The 24235-nt window shown below is 34.4% G+C and overlaps 1 protein-coding gene and 1 long non-coding RNA gene across 2 annotated transcripts; one reads left to right on the top strand and one right to left on the bottom strand.

Annotated features, from left to right (window-relative positions):
- Positions 1-15160: 15160 nt before the first annotated feature.
- On the top strand, positions 15161-21371 carry LOC122609191 (disease resistance protein Roq1-like). The gene is made up of 8 exons (XM_043782249.1): positions 15161-15639; positions 15987-16052; positions 16301-16594; positions 19862-20277; positions 20393-20637; positions 20732-21001; positions 21091-21179; positions 21305-21371. Exons 1-8 carry the CDS (start codon positions 15161-15163, stop codon positions 21369-21371), a joined length of 1926 nt encoding a protein of 641 aa, XP_043638184.1.
- On the bottom strand, positions 16643-19266 carry LOC122608156. The gene is made up of 2 exons (XR_006325178.1): positions 19021-19266; positions 16643-16900 (listed from the first exon to the last, which is right to left on the bottom strand). It is a non-coding gene; the product is annotated as an uncharacterized LOC122608156 (long non-coding RNA).
- Positions 21372-24235: the final 2864 nt, after the last annotated feature.

Below are 24235 nucleotides of genomic sequence, written 5' to 3'. Positions count from 1 at the left end.
AGCAGCCACTAGCGCCGCTGGCGAAGACCCAACGCCGCTCATCAAGAGCCAGCGCCGCTAGCCCATCAAAGCCCAAGACCAGCGCCGCTGGTAGGCCCATCAGCGCCATTGGTCGGCCCTGATCAGCAACCGACTTAAATCACTATTTAAGCTGAACTAACCCTCAAAACCCTAAGAGAGAGCCGATTCAGCAGCCCTAGCCGTCCAACAACAACCCTATATCGACTTTGCAGATTTCCAGAAGGTTTTGGAGCTTCTAAAACCTTCCGATCTTCATCTTTGGTCTAGATCTTATCTTTATATTTACTTTCTGTTATCATATAATGTCTTTCATCTTTTCAGACTTTGTTATTCCTTTAATAATGCTAGGCTAGTAGGTTGAATACTTGTTTGAATCGCTGTAATCATGTAGACGTTTATTGTTTTACTTTGTTTGTTGGAATCTATTGGAGTGTGTTTTACTGTTTATCATATATCCATGTTTATTAGTAATTCATGATGTTATAGGTTCTATATCCGAATATATTAGTTTAATTCTGATGGTTATCTATGATCATACGATAGGACGGAAAACACTAGTCGGTCAATAAGTAGGAGTCTAAAATGATTCACTTGTAACTGAGGGATCCGAAACCATGGTAACTAGGATGAATTGAACATGATGCTTAACAATGTCAGATGCGATCCAGTGACTTGTAACCGAGCACTGTGGTTGCCGGAGAGATTTATTATCTGGTCATGGCTTAAGAGCCAGGTAACTAAAAGATGAACTAATAACACAAACTTTAAGTCATTAATGCTTAAACAATGAATCTAGCGAGAATTTGTTTATAGGTTAGTGTGAGTCTAGCGACAACACTAGTAATTAGGCAAAGTGAATCTAACGAGAATCTGAGCCGTGATTAAGTTTCCAATAGTCTAAAAACGGGTAGAATAGTATTTGGTCGTACCATGAGATCGGAGATGCCAAACAAGTATTGTAACACCCGTCATTTAAAAACATGGATTTCAAAAACTTTCCCTAACGGCGTCAAAAGAAAGCGAAAGTAAAGTTTAACAGTCCAAACCAGCAAAATCTGTTTGGTTTATTCATTAAATGGTGTTACTAGCCATATCATCAAAATAAGTTCAAATGGAAACCCATCGGTTGCCCAACATTAAACAACTGACCACATTATCAATACAAGTCATTATTATCTAAACATAATAGAAAATATCTAAAGCGAGCAACTACTATGGGTAAACTATAGCCAACTTTAAGATCATCTACCCATGCATCACATCTTCTCACATATACCTGCTCACTATTGTTGGACCTGAGGGGACAACACATTTTAAAAGAGCAAGTGTTAGCTAACGAATTAGCTAAGTAAGATAACACATGGTTTATAAAATATTTGTCCATTTAAAACATTATATAAAAGTCATATTAAGTCGTTAAGGCACATATCATCAAACATATGATCGCACATACATATCGTAGCATCAACATCTTTCATATTAGGATGGGTCATCCTAAATGTGCCTAGTCATCTTTTGCATCTCCACATATCACATCTAAACATCTTTATAGTTGTGACGTAAGTCAAGTATCTCATATAACATATGCATCTTTATAAGTGTGGCATAAGTCACACCCGACTGGATGGACAAACCTTACGGCTGTACATCATTGTCGTTAAGGAATGGCAAGCCAATCCCGGAGTAATCCGTATGTTCAAGACAAGTGGGCGGGTCAGACCTCCCGTATTACTCTTCACATCTTTGACCATGTTGTAAGGAGCCACCCAAGCAACCACAGCTACACACTAAGACCTTGAGACTCATCAGAATCACTAGAAGATCTGGGTGTACCGTCAGATCTCTCACTAAGACCTTGAGACTCATCATCTCTTTCACCTACAACACGTTCTCTATTCAACCTTAAACCACCATCTTCTAATAGATTAATAACTCTACCAAGTGTTTCTTGTGGATCTTCAATATGTCTATCTCTTCTAGCATTATGAGCTTCTTCCAATATCATATTTCTTCTAAAAGCCATTTATATTCAACAAAATAACACCAACAGATCTAATCTGACCTAACAAACAAGATAACAAAAACCCATGGATAAAAAGATTAAGAAACCTTTTTCAAACCTGGCTCTGATACCAAATTTGATGCGTAAAACACGCAATAACTCAAGCACAACGGAAATTAAACAAAATGGAATTAGATATTTTTGGTATTTTTTGGATTTTATGAAATAAACAACAATACAAGACGATAAATAAAAGGATAGATAAAAGAATTCACCACCAAGATTCGTAAAGGCCAAGCCACCGGAATCAATGATAGAGGAAAGGTCTAGCCACCACAAACACAGATAAAGGAATCGAAAATTTAAGATCTCACCACTATATTTGATAAAGGACGAACCACCACAAATATAGATAAAGGGATCACTCCAAACAACCAAGATCAAAGATCTATAAAGGTAAATGAAGATTTTGGATAAGAAATAGAGGTTGCTCTATTAATTTCATTCAACAACATAATCTGCTTTTACAAAGAGAAATGCAACCCCTATTTATAGCCACATAAACTATTTCCTAAGAGTTATTGAAATAATAATAAAATAATCTAAAAACTGTAATGTTCAAAGGACAACCACTAATTTATTAGCCAATGGAAAATGGACAGAATAAGCTTCTAGAAAGATTCCTTTGCAAGAGGGCCCATAATACCTTTAGAAATAATGTGGCCACTAATTACTTTCTTGTATTCTTTTTTGACAGCTGTCATTCTTCCTTTATTGGGTCCCATAAGCATGCGTTAGAAGCAAACTTTATTAAGGCAACTGGAAAAAACTGAAATTTGGACCTTCACTGGAGACGTACATCTAGAGCATCCATCTGGAGACTAGAACTGGTCACTGGAGAGCTTCAGTGGACTGGTGGGCTTCAGTGGAGAACTTCACTAATTGATTTCTACTGGTAATAATTGGAGCAACATGCCACTGGAGAAGTGTTACTACAGTCGACTGGATTTATTCAGTAAAAGCTAGCCTGAAATGGGCCACAACTGGTAGAATCAACATTGTTTCTTCTGGCGGCATAATCTAGCCAGTTTCCTTCAGTGCAGTTAACTTCTTCAGATCAGTTGGTTTTTCTAGTTTACTGTGCTTCTCCAATTCAGTGAACCTCGTCATTTCCGCATCATTGGTTCATCCTCGTTTGGAAAAATATTTAAATCAATACTCCGTATTACGCATGACTATTAATACTGTGATATATAGCCATCTAACATTAGAATAAAACTAGTATAACATACAGTCCATAAACAAAATAAATATTAATCAATGAAAAATAGTATGACAACATATATCACTTACAAAGGCACAGGGTAACACCTCCAGATAAAAGTCAACCCGACCAAGGCATTTGCGGCGACGTCGCCGCTAATACTCTGACACTGACAGGGGGCCCGCTATTTTCTCTGCCAGATTTACCATTACGGACATGGGCCCGCAGTATTAGTGGCGACGTCGCCGCTAATACTTCCTGGTCGGGGTTTGACTTTTTTTAGCCTGGTGGGCTTACGCTCCTCGCTTACAAACATGCACCTACAAAATTTTGAGTGAAAAGAGACAAAATGGTACCTTGTAGGAGTGACGATGGTAATGGATGAAAATTCTGTCTTTTTCTCCTCAATGATGGTTAATCAACGAAAGAGATCCAGAAACATGTTTGACTATTATGTTTTCTATTGACAATAAATATCTTATAAAACATTTTGCTTTTTTTTTTTAAATCTCAATTAAGGATTTGATATACCTAATATACCTCTCTTTTTTATTCACTTATTTAAACATCTCTACCTAATATACCAATAAATCTCAACCACTCATTTTATTTCCCCTTCTTAAATCTCAACCACTTATTTTTTTCTCTCTCCTCCATAAATCATTTTATTCCTCTAATATATTCAAAATCTTTTATTTCAAAAACCGTATATCGATAAATTATAAAATATGTATGGGTGTTCTTAAAATTTCATGCTCTTTCATTAGAGATGTCATTCGACATACTTTCGACAAATTTTTAAATCCGATGGTGGAACCCGTACGGTTGACATTTGGCTATCATACTCTATGACTTGACCTATCACCCCCACCATCTCACTGCCGCAATGCGCGGACGCTATTGCTCGTTTAAACTAAAAAGATTAATATTGAGTTATTAATAGGCTACTATAATTAGATAAAGTAAAGAATATTTATAAAATAATTTTGATATCATTAAATGGAAATATTACAAAAATAGAATGTTTAACCAATGGGAGCTATGGTTAGCAAAATCCTGAATGTACATATAGATAAGTATTTGGGGTTTATTTTTGGAATATTAAAAAACTTGCTTAAATTTCTAAAAAATATAGATTTGTATCGAAAATGTGATTTTTTTCTCTTGGGATTTGTTAGTGACAGCCTTTAGGATTGTCAGTAAAAACTAATTAGGTGCATTAAAATTTGTACCTTGCTGTTAGAAAAATCAGGGGGCGGTTTTTAATATATAATGTATAAGTTTTTAAGCATGTAATAAGTTGTTCCCTAAGGGCTGTCATTATCATTTTACTTTTTTCTTTTATCTAACTAAAATATATTTTTCTATTTAATTATTGTTGATGACGTGACTGTTTAGATTGAATTTCGGTGTGAACAATTGGAGGTAAAATGTTCAGTGTGAAAGATCAAGGTTAACACTGACGTCACAACTTTAATATTGAGTTCGATGTGAACGATTTAAGATGATCTAAGAATTATGAATGGTATATTTCACAATTCATGGAAATCCCCTAATCGGCCCATTTAATTTGAAATTACTGGATGCTAAACGTAATCAAAACATGAAAGATATGTGGAACAATTGAGACGGATGGAATCAATGAGTTACATTAAAACTTTTCATTAAGGTTTGAGTCTATCATATTGTGGGGTGGAATTAAAATGAGATATATGAGATATAGTACGATAGATTAATGTGTTATTTGTTTAGAAAGTCACTCAACTTGTCACAAATATCTGTTCTGGGGTTCAAACAAAAAAGTTCTCTATTATGGAGATTAAAACCGGCTAAAACGCCTTTTGTGGCCTAAACAGTAAGTTGCCAGTCATTTTTTGTCACCTTCTTCCCCAAAATATTCAAAATCACCGGCCACCTTCTTCCCTAAATTATCCAACATCACCAGCCACCATCATCACCATAGCCACTACACGATCTCATTCTCAAGTAAATAACAAATAGTTTGAAGGAACAATATCATATGCAAGAAATTCAAACAGAATCATAATTAGCAGAAAGTGAGATAGAAATCTGTTCATGTTCGAAACCTTTACCAATTTGTTCATCGAGTCAATAACATGTCCACGAAAGCTTTCATCTAAAGGAACACTCAACGACATAAAAGGTCCTTTAAAATAACCTACGTAAAAAGAATAAAAATGAACATAAACTAATATATAATAATACATTAAAGCATATAAATTTTTTCTCAAGTCGAAAAGAATTTGAAGATGAAATCAAAAACCAACTTTAAAAAAAATAATATGATAATGGTGTGATGCGTCGACACAATTATGTAATCTATATATAAAACTAATGTTGGTTTTAAGGAAACAAAATCAATTTTATTAATTTCATAATTTTATTTTTTACATACCAATGTATATTTAATTCTTATTGCATAAATAAATAAATATTGTAGAAAATTATAGAGATGAAACATAGGATAAAATCCTATGTAGCAAATTTTAAAAATAGTTTTAAATTAAAGAGGGGTTTTAAAAAGTTAGGATTCATACTGTTTTAATATTTATATAGATATATATATATAGGTATATATATATATATATATATTATATATAATAAATAATAAGATAAGGGGTAAGCGGGTCCAAAAAGTTACACATGGCTGACATGTGGCAATAACCGAATACACATCACCTTCTATCTAGTATAGACCCAATAAAGGCGTTTTAGCCGGTTTTGTTTCTCACAATAGATAACATTTTTGTTTGAACCCCAGAACAGGTATTCGTGACAAGTTGAGGAACTTTCTAAGTAAATAGCCCTAGATCAATATTTCAATATAATTGTCAAATATCAAAATTATCACTTATATAAGTTAGTTTATATGCAGTTTATATGTTGGAAGACTGTTTTTATATGCAGTCTATCATATTGTGGGGTCTGAACTATATATTCGTATTAAAAGTATGAGTAAGCCATGAGCGCTAGAAAAATAAGAGATTAATCACGGGAAGACTAACGTACTTTCTCATTTGTACACAGTTGCTCATTATACTTTTTTATTAATGAGGTTTATCCAAAACCTTTTTTTTTGTACACGGTTGACCCATATTACCGGTAATCACCCTTTTTAATGACGTGGCAACCACGTGGACGTTTAATGAAGCTGACATGGATTCACAACGACACGTTTAATCACTGGATGACTAATGTGCTTTTTCTTTTGTACATGGTTGCCCATTGAACTTTTTTTTATAGATGTATATTACCAACAAACTCTTAATATTTGTACATGGTTGACCCAAAAATTCAAAGCTAATTCTTTCTCATACTCTGTAAGAACCCAAACCTTTTAATCAAAATTGAATAGAAATTTTTTTTTTTACCAGACCCCACTGCGGCGCAGTGGAATCCCACGGATCAAAATGACCAAAAGCTCATAGTGGTGCAGTGAGCCTGGGTGACTCCCCACTGCGACGCAGTGGGACTTACTGCACAGGAACACTTTTTCAAAACTCCATTTTTCCTGCACTTTGACTCAAAAATAGGTTCAACCAAAATACCATTTCACTTCAAAACCTTTCAAAGACTAAACCAAAAGTATTCAAGACAAATGAAAACATCATTACATTAAGATTTGCCATTTATACAAGGTTTACAATCCACATTGATCAACAAGTGGGTCAATTACCCAACTTGGATAATTTGTCAAGTCATTCACAAATTTTATCAAAAGCTTACATATCCATCACAACCACCAAATTTTCAGAATTTTACCAAAATTAAATTAACCAAAAGGAATTGTATCAAGAGCCAACATGTACAAAAGGGATCATCTACCCAAGTTACCCAAAATGTCAACCTCGAGATGGCAAGAACTTCCAACTTGAACTTCACTCAATCACTTCTTTGCCCTTGCTACTACCAACGCCTATAAAAGAGTTAAACAAATAAAAGGTAAGCTACGCTTAGTGAATGCATACACATACAATCATAATCATGCTACCTTAACATTGTGCATCAAGCACCACATAAAGCCTAGCAAGCGAGCCATTTCATTCATAACAAACAACACACATACATTTTCAACATGGCAATGGATAATTTGGCTAGTAGGGATTTACCCACCTACTAGCTCTTACATACAATATGAATAGTAGGAATTTACCCACCTACTAGTTCTTACAAACAATCAAACTATGGGTCATAGGAATTTACCCACCTATGACCTCTAATAACAAGAATATAATTATATGCATATACACTCACCTCAATTTGGATACTTGACACTATAAGGCTAACAAACTCAACAAATTAATCTTCAACACTTATACATAAATCAACACATAAACATCTATGAGTTCTATGACTCAACTTCCTTACAAACATCTACATGCATTCATCAATTCTAACATTATGGTGTTTGGCTACTCAAAACTTTTCCAACAAATTCCAAATTCTCATATTAGAACTTTATTTCATAATCACTAGCCAAATACCACAAATTATGAGATTCTTTCTATGGGGAATTTTCATTATCAACATTCTCTTTCAATCAAGTTATCCAATTATCGATCAAATTTATTAGGGTTTTACTTGAAAATTTCCAATTACAAAAACCCTAATTTCTAAGATTAAGAACCCTAATTTTCAATAACAAATAAAACTAGGGTTATGGAATCAATACCTCAAGAATAAGAGACAAAGAATTAGGGTTTTCAAATTGAAATTCTTCCCCCTTTTCTTCCTTAAAATTTCGGCCACCACCACCTCAATGAAAGCCCCAAATTTCAATTTCTAATACAATTGGAGATGATTATTGTTATTGTTTTAAGATTACAATTCTTTAATTTGAGTTTCTATTGCATGGATTTGAAGATGGATTGAAGTATCAAGAAAAATGAAGAAGTATGTTGAATGGAGTGAGTGGGAATTATGAGTCACAAAACTAAGTGGCTGACTTTCATCCCTGATGTCCACATCCCATCTTTAATTTTGTGGGTAAAATACCCGCTAGCCACTAGAGTTCCAACAAAATTAGCCCTTTAACTCAAAATAAAATACAAGGAAATTAATTTAATGTCAAAACTATGAAAAGGGTTAATTTTCTATTACCTTAAAATATTGGGGCGTTACATACTCAAATCTTAAAAATTACTTCTTTCTCTAAAAAGAAAACCCATAAATATTAATAAAAAAAACAAAAGATTTTTCCAAAAATATTTTTCAACCGCTAATTGCCCAGTCACCGAAAAATTGTAATTCGTATTTCTGTTGGTTAGGGTTTGTGCGGATTTTAATTTCGAGTGTTTTGGAACAAATTTCGAGTTTCAATTCGAAGAAACGAGAGAGAAAATGTCAATTTTGAGTTTTCCGACGAGATGTTTTAATTCTTGTAGGCTAACAAAGGTGATTGTATAAGATATTTTTTTATCTGACTTAGAAATGTGATTTTGAAATTGATAATGTAAATGTCGAATTAGTCAGCTATTCGCAAGGTTGTAAATAACGCTCGGCGGTTACTCGGCGGTTGACCACCTTTAAGGTTAAATCTCATTTCGCGGAGTTATAACGGCGTTATAACGGAGACTGTAAAATATAAGGAATTTATATAAAAAATATATATATTAGCAATATCCTAACAAAATTAGTCAAAAAAATGTCTTTTGACCATTATTTGACCATTAAGCTTCGTTAAATCCGTTATTTGACCGTTAAATTCCGTTATTTGACTGTTAAATTCCTTTATAAAGGCCGTTAAGACCGTTAAATCTGTTATAACGGCCGTTAAATCCTCAAACCTTTAAATTTACCCTCCAACCCCCTTAACGTAACGCTGGACCTCCGTTACCGTTATAACGGCTGTTATTTACAACACTGGCTATTCGTTTGACAAATCTCCGATTATCTACCAGATTGTCAACCAAATGGGACAAATTTCTGAATCAAACGTTTTCTACTACAGCATGTATATAATTGTTGGAATTTTTTTAGAAAAATCTTTTGTTTTTTTTTTTAATAAAAATTTCTGGGTTTTCTTTTTATAATGAGAAGCAGTTTTGAAAATTTGAGAATGAGAAAGAACCAGTTTTCAAGATCTGGGTCAACCATGTACAAATTTTTTAAGAGTTTGTTGATAATACATATCAATTAAAAAAGTTCAATGATCAACCATGTCAAAAAGAAAAGTACATTAATCATCCAGAGATTAAATCTGTCGTTTAAAAACTTCATTAACCGACTATACCCGGTCAACTATGGGTCAACTGTGTACAAAAAAAAAAGTTTTTTGGTGAACCTCATCAATAAAAAAGTATAAAGGACAACTGTGTACAAATGGGAAAATACGTTGATCTTCTCGTGATTAATCCCAGAAAATAATGGTAGGAAAACATTATAAACATAGCCACATCCACATATAGGTATACGACTAGTTTTTGTTTCCGGGCGTTGCCCCGGGAGACATTTTGTAACATCTACACATGTGGAAAAAATTATATAACATGAAACTTTCGTGACAAAAGTTAAAAAGTGAAAAGTTATATGGTAAAAAGTAAAGAAAATGAAACTTTCGTGGTTGAAGTTGAAAAATTTAAAGTTATGTGGTAAATGGTTAAGAATATGAAAATTTGTTGACAAAAGTAAACAATCCAAAAGTTATGTGGTGAAAAGTAAGGAAAATGAAACTTTCGTGAAAAAAAGTTATAAAATTGAAAGTTATGTGGCGAAAGCTCAAAGTTATATAGTAAAAAAAAGGGATAAGTGCAGAAAATAGAAAACACCTTTCGACCAATTCACGAAAATAGCAGTGACCTTTAAAAGTTTTGTTATTTAGAAATAAAGTTTCATTTATTACCGGAAATAGCAACATTTGACACGTGGACATGGTGACGTGGACATTTTTGATTACGTGGCATTTTTTAATGACGTGACATTATATTTTATTTATTTACTATTTCATTTTTATCAGTCATGTCATTTCCCCCCAAAAATGGCTTCGTTTCGGTTTCGGTTCCGCCAAGGTATTTTTTTCTCATCATTATATTCTGAAGCTAATTTCACCTTCTTTTCATTTATTTTTGTTGTGTCTCTTCCATTTTCAAGCACTAAGAAGTTGTGTAAGAAGATCATAAATGAGACATAGATCTATATCTTCTTCGTCTATCTCGAGTTTTAAAATCTCTAAAAGTAGATGTCAAAACGTCTTTGTTTTCGTCGGAGAGAGATTCTGCGGATGTTCAGGTGAGACGAGAGTTTCATAGGCCATATTTGGTTCGTTTATGAAGAGTTTGTCCGCACATGAGATAGATCCAGATGGCGAAGGTCCAGAGGTTTTCTGGAACTCGAACAAACTGTCGACGGTTTCTAAGTTAGTTGAAGAAATCGAAGAATAAACCATCTCCGCATCCAACACCGACGAGGTGTTCTAGTAATCCGACTATAAATTAAAGTTCATTGCTAAAAATTAACTTTTAAAGGTCATTGCTATTTTCGTATTATTTGAAAGGTCCATTCTATTTTCTGTGTTATAAAGAATGACACGTCATTAAAAATGTCACATAATCAAAAAATGTCCACGTCACCTTTTCCACGTGTCAAATGTTGCTATTTTCGGTAATAAATGAAAGTTCATTTCCAAAAAACAAAACTTTTAAAGGTCACTGCTATTTTCGTGAATTGGTTGGAAGGTGCTTTCTATTTTCTGCAGTTATCCCTAAAAAAAAGTAAAGAAAATAAAACTTTGGTAAAAAGTTAGAGAATGAAACTTTCGTGGTAAAAGTTGGAAAAATAAAAGTATAAAAAGTAAATAAAACAAAACTTTTGTGCGGAAAGTAGAAGAAACGAAAAGTGGTGGCAAAAAGTAAAAGAGCGAAAACTTTAGTAAATTTATGTGATAAAAGTAAAGATAATGGAACTTTCGTGATAAAATTTAGAAAAATGAAAGTTTAAAAATTAAATATAACAAAAATCTCGTGCCAAAAGTAAAAGAAATAAAACTTATGTGACAAAAACTAAAAGTTTAAAAGTTGTTGTGATAAAAAGTAAAAAGAATGAAAGTTTTATGGCAAAAGTTAGGAAAACGAAAGTTTAAAAACAAAATAAAACAAAACTTTCATGCTAAAAGTAAAAGAAATTAAAGTTATATGACGAAAAGTAAAAGATTAAAATTGTATGTGATAAAAAGTAAAGTGATTGAAACTTTCGTGGCAAAACTTACAAAAACATAAGTTTAAAAATTAAATAAAACAAAACATTCGTGCCAAAAGTAAAAGAAAATAAAGTTATGTGACAAAAAGTTAGAAGGTTAAAGTTATGTGGCAAAAGTTAAAATACCTAATATTCTAAATAAACTAAGTTTGTATTAGAAATAGAAAATATGAAAGTTTGATGTAAAAGAGTGAAATAGTAGAAGTTAAAAAAAAAAAACGAGCATGCAAAACGATTTATGGTTTTTAGGATATCTCTATATATAATAAAACAAGATTGTTCCTTGTAAGTATTTTTAAAAAAATTTTGATGAGAAAAATCCATATTTCACCTTAAAATTTATTTTGTTTAATTATGATGTCATATCTAAATAAAATAGAAACAGTCTTTTACATGTTTAACAAAAGTATTAACTATTTATTTAAAGAAAAAAAATTCTCTCTTATATAATACTTTATAACGTTTTAATAACAAACATTATATATTTCTTTAATATATTTCTATTTTTTAAATTTTAATTAACATGTCCGGGTTAAACCCGTGTTGATTAAATAGTACGAGCATGGTACCCGCGCAATGCGGCGGTGGTGGGGAAGACAATCTGGTGGTGGCGTTGATAGGGTTTTACTTTGCTAGAGACAAAAATGGTTGAAGGGCATAGTTGGTATATCACGTGAGAGGGTGCTTAGCAAAGAAGATTATTTAAGGGCATTTTTGTCTTATTAGGTTCTTAATTAAGTTAAGGAAGGAATTCAGTTTGTTTTATAAAGTACGAGACGGGGTGCCCGCGCGATGCAGCGGTGATGATGGTAACGACAAAGGTGTGACTGCGACAATTGTGGCGATGATGTGCGGCGGTAAGGGTTAATACGGTTATTTAAAGATTGGAGAATCTATGTTGTAGTTTATTTTATTAAGGGTATTATAGGTATATAGGTAAAGATGTTTAAATTAGTGAATAAATAAGAAGGGTAATATGGTCATTTCAGGTTCTTAATTACTTAAAAGGGAAGGGCAGTTTATTTTATATAGTAGTATAGATTATAGATAATAATAAGTCAATAACCGTCAACCGATAGCTAGACACGTAGTAATGAGTTGGGCCCAATGGGCTTCGAAGCAATCAGAAATGCACATTAACTTATAATCTCTACTACGGTAAAAGGTACTGGGCTAGGACTGAAGTTTGGTTGTAGCTTGAAGTTTGGAGTTATTATTTAGGATTTAGTACCTTGGTTATAAGTAACTTTCATGTAGTTTCACACGCAATCAAATGGCTCAATGCTAAAAGATTAAATCAAAGACCGAAATCATTGAGAAAACGTCAATTTCATATAAACTCAAATAATCAACTCCCATTTACAATAACCAAAACCCTTATTTATACTAATCCTATAACACCCTAAAATAAGAAACAAATCAACTCATAATTATCTTAATAAATAAGAAGATAACTTAAAATAAAAGATTATTTAATAAACCATAAAAATAAAAGATCCCGCTACTGCATCATTCTCCTCCTCTTAGAAAAAAACTCGTCCTCGTGTTTTGCCTTTGAACCAAAGCCACCTGGATCAAGCGGAACATTTGGTTTTCTCTTGTTCTTCTTCGAAAACAATAATTGGGTTTTATTAGTTTTAGGGATGCTGTGTGATGATTCATTAAAGTCATTTAGTTCTATCTTAACCAACCTCACGATATTCCAGCTCTCGAAACCTATGTGCACTGGATAACTTTTGAACATTAAGCTCAATATTAATTTTGAGTTTAATTTGTAGTGCATGTTTATCCCAATATCTAATAGCCTTCACAAACAATCCAATAATATATAGGACTTCTTGAAACTTATTGAATTGATCGCATGCTTGCTGTTAAAATAAGTATTGTCGAGAATGTTTTTTGATTGGATCACCATGCTAGGAAACCTCCAACCAAATTCCAGTTAAGTTCCTACATCTTTATCATCATTGGTAGAGAAATCGATCAGTGGCCCTTTGAAGTCTCTCCCCATGTACCGGTACCAAGATCTAGTTTCCTCGTCCTTTAACACAAGATTTAAAACCGCAATCGACTTAGCCGCCCGATCACAGCTCTTTACATTCATCACGAAATCATTCAAAATACCAGCGGATACCTCCACACATTCAAGACTACCTCCTGTAATCTTTTCTTGAACAATACTGTCCTCTTGAAAGACAACTGTGTTGAAGGCTCGTGTAACCCACCAATAATCTTCATTACGCACCTCTTCATCTCCATAACTATCGAAACAAGGAGGTGATAGATAGATATCTCTACAACCTCCAGGATACTCCTCCTTCCCATCGTTCTCATCCCGGATGAAAGCCGTTAAGTCGGTTTCCTCCTTCCCATCGTAACGATATAATATATATATATAATATATATCGTTGGCAGTTAAAATAAAAGATGATTAAAACAAGACCAAATTGTTCAATAAAAAAACGCGACCAATATAAATAATTAGGGATTATGGCACGGGAGTGTAACCAACTATGACTCAATGGTTATGTAATGTAGTGACCTTTCAAATTGGTTATCTGATGTAAGTACCTTTCATTTTTGTTCTTATAATGTATCGGTGGACCTGTTGTACCGGTAGCCGGTAACAATATTAGCTTTACTTTGGGATTATGGCACTAGAGTGTAACCAACTATGACTGAATGGTTATGTTATGTAGTGATCTTTAAAGTTGGATATCTGATGTAAGAACCTCTCATTTTTGGACTTTTCATGTACCGGTTGACATGTTGTACGGTCATGGTTACGGTTGTAGGTTATGAACTCCGACGAAATGGATGGTGGATTGTCTTAGACTCTGATGAGGTTGTAGTGGGTGGTTTTGTTCTCATTTTTTCTTTCATTCAGGAGTTGCGGTTCCTAAACAACCACCGTTGTCATTCTCTATCAAACCCACCCCAACCCTCCCTTACCCCATTGTGAACCAAAGTTGCTGGATCTTGATTGCGGTGGGGATAGGATGGTCGAATCTTTATGGTTAACGATGACGGGGTGATCATAACACAATCCGATTTGGGGATTAGGGTTTAAGTATGATTATTATTGAATCATGTTCTGAAATCAATAAATGTATATATGCACCTATTTATATCTAGTGTTGATTTGTGTTCGGGATTGAAGTTAGACATTCAGTTACAGTTTCATATTTGCTCTCCGGAAAAAAATTGTTGTTACCGAAGATAGTGCCAAAAATTAGCCGGAGAAGATGACCAAAGTATAAAGTCGTCGGATTAACCTGGTAGGATACATCGAGTGAACAAAACATAGAGGTTCTTACATCAAATTTAACACTATTATAGGTTACTACATTAGATAACCATTCACACATAGTTGGCTACACTCCGGTGCCCTAATCCCTAATCTTTTTACCGTCCAACGTGGCATTACCGGTTACAAATAGGATGTTACTCGGTAGAATACATTAAAAGAACAAAAATGGAACGTACTTACATCAGATAGCCGACTTGAAAGGTCACTACATTACATAACCATTCAGTCATAGTTGGTTACATTTCGGTGCCATAATCCCAAATAATTATTAAGGCATGACACATCAACTTGTTTATAAAATGAAGTCATGCTGCAAATAGAGAATTTAATCAAGGCCATTCGATCAGTTATGGCTTCAACCTCTAAACAAACAAGAAGTTGGACATATGATGCTTTCTTGAGCTTCAGGGGTGACGACACTCGCAACAATTACGTAGGTCATCTTTATGCAGCTCTTGTTCAGAAAGGAATACAGACGTTCAAAGAATTTGGTGGAGGGAAACCGATATCTCAAGAACTTGTGAAAGCCATCCAAGAATCAAGGTTTTGGTTGGTTGTAATTTCTAAAAATTACGCAAACTCTTCATGGTGTTTGGAAGAGCTTGCAAAAATCATGGAGTGCTATTGGGATGATAAGACGGGACAGAAGAAAGTATTACCGGTGTTTTACCATGTCGATCCATGTGATGTGTGCAAACAGAAAAACAGCTTCGCAACAGTGTTTGAGAAGCACGAGGAGAAGGAAGAGATGGAAAAAGTGAACACGTGGAAGGAAGCTTTAACTGCTGTTGCTTGTTTATCAGGCTATCATATCTCAACAGTCAGTGGGTTAGTTTTTTCGATCTTACATCTGCTACTTTTCGTGACCACTTTAATTTGAAACATAAATGAATACAAATTAAAGGGCTTCTAGCCTAGTGATATTCATCCATCTGGGTTCAATTAAGTCAACAATTTGATAATAATTATAAGTGATCATTATATTTGCCTTTACTGAGATAAGAAAACAAATCAAGTAATACTGTAAATGCCGGCAAAGGCAGACCTAAGGAATTTTGGGCCTAGGACGAGCCGGCAAATAAGAAGGGCTTCTAGCCTAGTGGTATTCATCCATTAACTAAGGGTTGTAGGTTCAAATCCAACAATTTGATAATAACTATGTGTGATAAATGCAGATATTTGCCTATACTGAGAAAAAAAGAAAAAGAAAGAAGTAATACTGTAAATGGATACACGAAATGGTTAACATACAGTTCTGAGAATAATTAAGCACATCGATTTCCCTTTCCTAACCCTCACAAATAATTAAGCGGCCAACTTTTGTTTGATGTTACCTTTGATTGCTAAGTTGTAATACAAGTATACAACCTACTTTGGATGCATCGAAAGTTGACCAGAAAGCACAAAGTCATAGTCATCCAAAATTTTCAAGTACTTAAGCAATTTCTTTTGGGTTAACTCTGTAATGATGCTCTTCTTTAATCTGCAGTGGTGAACACGCAATTATTGACAAGATTGTTCAAGAGATCTTACGCAATATACAACCTCTTGGTCATGAGAGTTGTATAATAGGTATAGAGTCTCATATGGAAAACTTAAATTCAAAACTGATCATAGAAGCAACCAAAAAGGTTCGGGTTATAGGGATACTTGGAATGGGAGGGATTGGCAAGACTACTATTGCCCGAGCATTGTTTAGAAGAATTTCTTATAAGTTTCAAGGTAGCTGCTTTGTTAAGGATGTTAGACAAAATAGTTCTAGCGATAACTGTCACACCCCGTTGTAGTGGAAATACAGGGTTAACAAACTAATTGCGTACTAACCATAGGCTAATAGAAATTACATCCATTTAATACCAAATACAAGTCTAATACAAATACAATCGTTCAAATGTGGACCCCAGAATACGGATACAAGTCATCCATATATGGAATTGGGCCCACTTAATACAAGATAAATATTTGGACCGTCTAGTACAATTAGATATAAGAACATAATAGTCCTCCAATGTCTGACGCTAATTATATGTCCAAAGTGAAAAGAATGGCCCTATAATGCCAAGATGATCCAAGACTTACTGTTGGTTACCTGAAAAGCATGAAATTTGGGAGGATCAACTATCGAAATAGTTGGTGAGTTTACAGTGTTTGACCAAAGTTTAGTCGTCATTGAGAATACACAATGACATGTAGTTATTTAAGACAAGATAGCGGGAGCAAAATCCGACAATATATAATGACAGTCCAGACCTAAGTCCGACAATATGACTAATATGCCTCACACAGGATTTCCCGTCTAAAGTGGGGTGCGGACCAGAACCATGACAGTCAGGAACAAAATCTGACAAGAGAACCATTAGGATCTCATAATGGTAATAACTACATAAGGGGAACATTTTAGTCAGTCAAACACATAAACATTTAGTCAGCCGACAACATGGCAAGTCTAAGTCACATAGAACAAAATTTCATAAGACATGTATACACATTTCCAGACAGCCATCAACATGGCAAACATAAGGCAAATGATTTAAGTAGCCAAATCACATGACATAGACAAAGACAAATCATTTATAAAGTAGCCGTGTATACAACAGACCCAAAGTAAAGGAAAAAGGGCGCCATAAACTAACCTTAGACTAAAAGGAGTGGAAGATTATGGGAATGCCCCTCCTCCACTCCTTACATGACACATGTCTAAACCTAATCATGAGGGGCATTCCCTTCATTCCCTTGGGGTGGAGGAATGCCTCTTAGGGCATTCCCTATTTCTTTTTTTTTTTTTTAAATTATGATTTTAAATTAACTAAATAGGGAATGCCCTAAGATTAGTTAAAAAAGTAGCTTATCTAATAATATGATTTTTATTTAATAATACTTGAAAAAAATAAAACAAAAGTAGCTTATCTAATAATATTAGAATTTTTTTAGAAATGAATTTAATAATATTAGTTAAAAAAGAAATATGGGATACAAAGATGTTTTGTCCTTTGGTGAGGTGAAAACATTTTATAGGCAGTCTACTAATAATATCCTTCCACATAATATCCTTATACTTTTTATGTAGCCTTCTTCTTCACCAAATCACCATACATCTTCTTCTTCACAAGTTTATATATATACATATAATGGGAAAAGGGAATATAAGGTTGTCCGGCACCTAAGCTTAGGTGTGAAATCTCTCACATACTAATATTTTATTATTTCTTGTTTAATGAATAAATGCATAGGCCCCCATGATTTTTATGGATTAAAAAAACAATATGTGAGTGTTCCACACCTAAGCTTAGATACCTGACAGCCTTATATTCCCATCCCCCATATATATATAATATATATATATATATACATTTACAGGTCAAAATAAAGGAAAAAAAAATCAAACTCACCACCCCCAAGATGCAACGTACGAAATTTCACAAGCAAACAAAAGCGGAGCCACGTTAGAAATGCAAAGGGGAACAAAAAATAAGGAGGTGGAACGCCCCTCGGGACCGAGATTTGGCGTTCCGGGGGAGTTCCCAAGCGTTCTGGGTGAAAAAAAAACGAGAAGAAACGGGCTACTCCTCTTAGTCTTAGCGATCAAAGAGCTAAAATGGATGAGCAAACTTGACAATGATCAATCTAGTCTCCACGTCTATCCAAATCTAAGATAATAGTACAAATGACGAGGATCAAATCTCACGACTTCAAATATCCTACGTACAACTACTTAGCTATCAACCCTAGAATGCCACGACTAAGAGTGTGATTTAAAGTTTAAACGTCCATTTTACTTGACTTTAGTTGTTAACGTTGTTGACATTGTCATTATAAGGTAGCCTAAAGTACTAATCCATGTAAACAAAGTTCAAGTGTACAAGTTAACGTCTTTTGAAAATATCAAACAGCCCCTGATCTCGCAGCGCGAGACACGACCTGAAAAAGTGAAAAAAAACTAGTTTTCGACCATTTTCCGCGAACCAAATCGTTTTATAACCAAACTTTTTATTACAGCAACTTGAGAAATATCTAAAGAACCTGAAAACTATCCATTTCATTAACCAAATATGATTTCCAACTCTTTTGATTTCAATTACTTCTAATAAAATTTCCATTTCACCAACCAAATTTATCTTCTAGAGTAATATATTCAATTAAAAATTATATGGAACTACATCAGCATTAAGTTTAAAAGAATCAAAAGTTTTAAAGAAACAGTTTACTTACAATCTTGATGTTCTTGGAAAAATGATGTCTAGAAGAAATGAGGATAAAGATGACGATGATTTTCTTGAAATCCTCGCCAAATGGTTTTTATTATTTCAAAAATTAAAGATGTTTTGCTTTAGATCCCTCCTGCCAAATCCAAATAAGAAAAAGAAACTAGAGTGTTTTTGTGTGTATGTGTTTGTGTGTGGTCGATCAAAAGAGGAAAAAGGGCAGGAGGTGTTTGGTGTTCTTTTTCTCACTACAAACAAAGGGGGCTGGCCTAGTGGCCTTATTTTTGAAATTTTGGTACCCTTAATTTGGTAAAATGCTTCGTATGACTAAAAGGTTATAATTTAAAGTAAAGGTATTTTTCTTCATGTTATTTAAATAAGACGGGTCAATAATATTCCGTCAAAGAAAACTTTAAAATATTAAGTCTAGACAGTCTATTTATTTTGTACGAGACATAACCTTTAAATATTTATTTAAAGTTATTTTAAGACTAGGCATTCGACTAGATAGCTAACCCACCTGGTGGACTGCCGAGCTACAAGTCCTACGAGACAGGAGCGGAATTCTCTAAAAAGCCAAGGTCGTGGGTGGCCAAGGTTGGCAGCTTGGTTATAGTCGTTATGAAGAATGAAGGAGCACTGTTGCACTTCCACGACATGATAGTCTACGTCATCAGGATACTTCTAATTGAACTAAGTCAAAAGTCCAAATGTCTAATAATTTCCACGTCTAATGACTGTCTAATTTAGACGAGATTATGATAATGACTGAGCTTAAACGAGATTAAGACTAACCCGACGTTAATTAATTACGAGTTGTCACAATAACGATATATGCGCATTACAAGAAAAAGTTTTAAAAGAGATTCTGGGGATGGCCCAGGGGTTTGGTATTCTGGACCCGAGTATGGAGCAACCCTGATACAAGAAAGATTTTACAATAAGAAAGTTGTTCTTGTTCTTGATGATGTGCATGATATGAAGCAATTAGAGTTCTTAGCTGCAACACATGAGTGGTTTGGTCCAGGAAGCAGAATTATTATAACCACTAGAGACGAGCATTTATTAGCAGATTCAAATGACATTTACAAACCTCCTCTTTTACTTAAAGACCAAGCTGTTGAGCTCTTTAGCAGGCATGCCTTTCGGAAAAATAGCCCTCCAGATGGGTACATAGAGCTTTCAGATAGTGCAATACACTATAGTGGTCGTCTTCCTCTGGCCTTGAAAGTTTTAGGCTCCTTTTTCCGTGGAAGAGACGCGCGTGTGTGGGGGGAGTGCTTTAGATAGACAAGCCAAAATACCGTCCATTGAGATATTTGAGAAACTAAAGTTAAGCTTTGATGATCTAAATCTATATGAGCAAAAAATATTCTTAGACATTGCATGTTTCTTCAAGGGTGAAAAATTAGAAGATGTCACTAGAATACTTGATAACTTTGGTTTTGACCCGGTGATAGGGATTAGTGTTCTAATAGAAAAGTCGCTTTTAACCGTTTCAAAAGAAAAGCTACGTATGCATGATCTTATTCAAGAAACGGGTTGGCAAATTATTCGTGAGAGTGCCCCGAATAGCAGGCTATGGAAACAGGAAGAAATACTTCGGGTCATACATAAAAGCAGAGTAACAAACCTCTATATATTTGCAATTAAAGATTATTTCGTAAAGTTTGAGTAGAAAAATTACCTGATAATGCAACTTTTGTTTCTTGTTGCAGGAATTTGATGCCATTGAAGCCATCGTGGAGCCATTTTCCGGCAAGAAGATGGGTTTCAATGCAGATTTGTTTAGAAATATGATGAATCTTCGGCTACTCCATGTTAACCTTGAATTCACTTTTGGGGAACCTACCTTTTTCCCTGATGAGTTACGATGGCTATATTGGCAGCAATACCCATATTTATCCCTGCGAGTAACTGACATGTGTAGGCTCGTTGGGCTTGACATTAGTATGGGCAAGATTGAACATTTATGGAAGGGACAACAGGTATTTACTAGATGAAACTGTTTTCTTAACACGATTAGAATCATAGTTTTCCGTGCTACAAAATTTAATATAGTGTCATTTATTGTCAGAATATGCTGAACTTGAAGTTCATTAACCTTCAAAGTTGCAGTTATCTAGCAAGGTTTCCAGATGTTTCAGGTACACCAAATATTGAGAGGTTAGTTTTGTCAAAATGTGATAGATTGGTGGCTGTACATGAGTCTCTTGGATGTCTGAGAAGGCTTGTTTACCTGGACATGAGTTATTGTAAATTTGTAATCAACTTATGTGTCTCCCATCTAGGATTGAGATGGACTCCTTGGAGACTCTAATTCTCATTGAGTGTACATCTCTTGAAAGAATCCCATAATTCTCTCCATCGATGGTTAAACTGTATCATATGGATTTTAGCATTTGTCAAAGAATAGAAGAGTTGCCATCATCCACCAAATATCTCTCGAACCTAAGCTTCTTGAATCTTCGAGCATGTTTTCGTCTTAAGCTTTTGAAATTGCCGGATGAGTTTGGGTGCATTGGTGTAACATTTGTGAATTTTGACTCGTTTGACTTTTAATAAACTTGAATTAAACGTGCTTATTTGATTTTGGACCGTTGACCCGAACGTTTTAAACGATTTGTTGTTCTAGTTAATTTAAATAATTCATTTATTTATTGTGAACTAGAAACGTGTATTTATGCTTGTTGAAGTTACATGAACGTATTCATTGGTTTTATGACGTAATGTGACGTTTAATTTGATTAGAAACGTGATCGGGTGATCCATGGGTCAACCCATGACCCATGAACCACCACTCTTTTGACCCAACTTTATCCAAATCCCCCACCCAAAATCCCACTCTTCCACTTCCACTCATTCAATTCATCCTCCAACCCCCTCTCCCTCCTTCACTAAATGCTTACACCTATCTCTCTCTAAATTCTTGTCTTTATTAAATGTGTTCCAAGCTAAGTTAATGCTAGAATAATAATTAATATCATCATTTGATCTTCATATCAAAAGTTAGAGGTTTAAAGTGCAAGAAATCTTGGTTTTTGGCTCAAATTCGGATTTAAGCTTCGTTGGGAGAATTGGTGAGTTAAACATGTATCAAATTCATTATTTCATATTTATAACAATGTTTTATACTACATTTTAACTTATTTAAGTCAAAAATCAAGTTAATTCGGATTTTAAGTCAAATTAGGGTCTTGATGCTTGAAATAGGTCAAAACCAAGTTTTGTGCCAAAATGTTGATATGGGTGTGGGTTATGTTTCTAGACTTGTTCTTTAACTAAAACAATCGACTTTTGTGCAAAATTCGGCCAAAAACCCTTTTAATCAAAAAATTAGGGTTTATGACTTTGTAATTAGGTCAAAGATTCAATTTTCAAAGTAAATGTTAATCTCGATCGATTCTGATGGAAAATTGGATTCATTAACTCTCAACTAAGTTATCCAAACACAAAACATGTTTGATTTAGCACCAAGTCGACCTTATTGCTCGAATTAGGGTTGATTTGCTCATGGTTAGGTTTGACTTCAAAAAGTCAACTGTTGTTCTTCTCTGAATCTGCCCAGAATCCTTTCTCCCTGCACCACCGTAAGATACGCCCATTGGGGCGTAGGTTACGCTGCTCTGGATCTTCAAAATGAGCTTTACGCTCAAATCCTTTTGGTTACGCCCCCCAAAACGCCATTTCTACCTTTTGCAGCCCACCGTAACCTACGGTGGGTACCCATCGTACCTTACGCCAGTTCAAAAGCAGCCACCGTCCCTTACGCCCCACCCTGTCGTACTTTACGCTGCCCCAACCTATCCTCACCGTAACCGGACGCCGCCACCACCGTAGCTTACGGTGGTGTGCATCTTCTGTTTTTTCTCAGATTTGTTCCAACCTTCCTCCTTCCTTCTTGCATCGAGTTTAGTTCTTGTGGGGTCCTCTTACTCTCTGTTTGGGTCATCCTCTGATAGGTGGTGGCGTGGGGGAAACCCTAACCTGAATATGGTGGCAAGTGCAAAACATTGTGCGTGTGTGTATATATATATATAGGTTTTAGGTAAAATAAAACAGCCTTTAAAGTAAAATAAATAAAACAATATGTTTTTCTTCGGTCATAATTATCGTGCATCATGAAAATCATAGTACATCAATTACTTCGTGAATATTCGTGAATCAGTTTAACCATGATCTAAGGGTCAAGATCTTGTCTTATTTATTTTACTTTAATACTTGTTTTACAATACACAACCTCTTTATATATAAGTATATACATACAATTACGGTCCCTTTTTCCTCTTTTGAATTAGTTTTCTAATTTTGGCACAGTTCACTAGATTAAAGTTTAGGTTTCTTTCTTGGGTCAGTTAGGCCATTCTTTTGGGTCATGTCACTGATCCATTGGGGTCTATTCCGGTTGTTTGTTGGGCTCGAATCGAATGTGTAAGCAAAGCATACGTACATACGTAAATATAAGAAAAGTTTATCTACGTATAAAATTACTCACATTAATAGGGATGTCGAGAAACCATAAATTTAATCGTAACAAGTAAACGTTAACCTAATATACATATGTATATAAGTGAATATGCATATAGATAAACACATTTATATTAATATACGAATTATATGAACGTAAATATAGGTCGTGATCGTTGAAGATTTCTGGACACTCATACTCGTCAGATACTTATAATTCAATATTAATTTGACGATACAAGGCAAATGTGAGTTTCGTAAACCCTCCGTACTCAATTGAGATTCAGGCTGAAAAGTGTACAAACTTGTTTGATCGTTGACTGACTGATTGATTGTTCTACGGACGTATTGACTTATCACTCGGTTGATTTTGCTTTCATTATGAATACATGTTGTGGTCGTTAACTAGATACATTATGATATGGTTCGAGACGTTGTGTTGTGGTGCTTGTTAATGGACGTTATATGTGATGTAGGACGTTATGTTGTGATACATGTTAATGGACGTGTATATGTGATGAAAGGCGTTATTGTATACTATTGGACGTTATATTATATACATTTATATGTATGTCTATATATATATATATATATGGACATGGACGTGTACGGTGGATTGACAAATCTACACCCGGTATGATCATTGCCACATTATAACAATATTTTGTTAAAAAGTATATCTTTATACATTATGTAAGACGTGGACAGTGGATTGACGAATCCACACCCGACATGATCATAACCGTGGATTACGG

This window comes from Erigeron canadensis, chromosome 7 (assembly GCF_010389155.1).
Source record: "Erigeron canadensis isolate Cc75 chromosome 7, C_canadensis_v1, whole genome shotgun sequence".
In the NCBI taxonomy this organism is placed as follows: Eukaryota; Viridiplantae; Streptophyta; class Magnoliopsida; order Asterales; family Asteraceae; genus Erigeron; species Erigeron canadensis.
Note: the sequence above shows the minus strand (reverse complement) of the source record. Positions and strands in the feature narration are given on the sequence as shown.

What these genes read in the sequence shown, in the direction of transcription:
- LOC122609191 (XM_043782249.1), top strand. Translation starts at nt 15,161, where the DNA reads ATGGCTTCAACCTCTAAACAAACAAGAAGTTGGACATATGATGCTTTC. An exon ending in CATATCTCAACAGTCAGTGG is followed by an intron (nt 15,640 to 15,986) that starts GTTAGTTTTTTC and finishes TGATAAATGCAG; the next exon opens with ATATTTGCCTATACTGAGAA. An exon ending in GTAAATGGATACACGAAATG is followed by an intron (nt 16,053 to 16,300) that starts GTTAACATACAG and finishes TTTAATCTGCAG; the next exon opens with TGGTGAACACGCAATTATTG.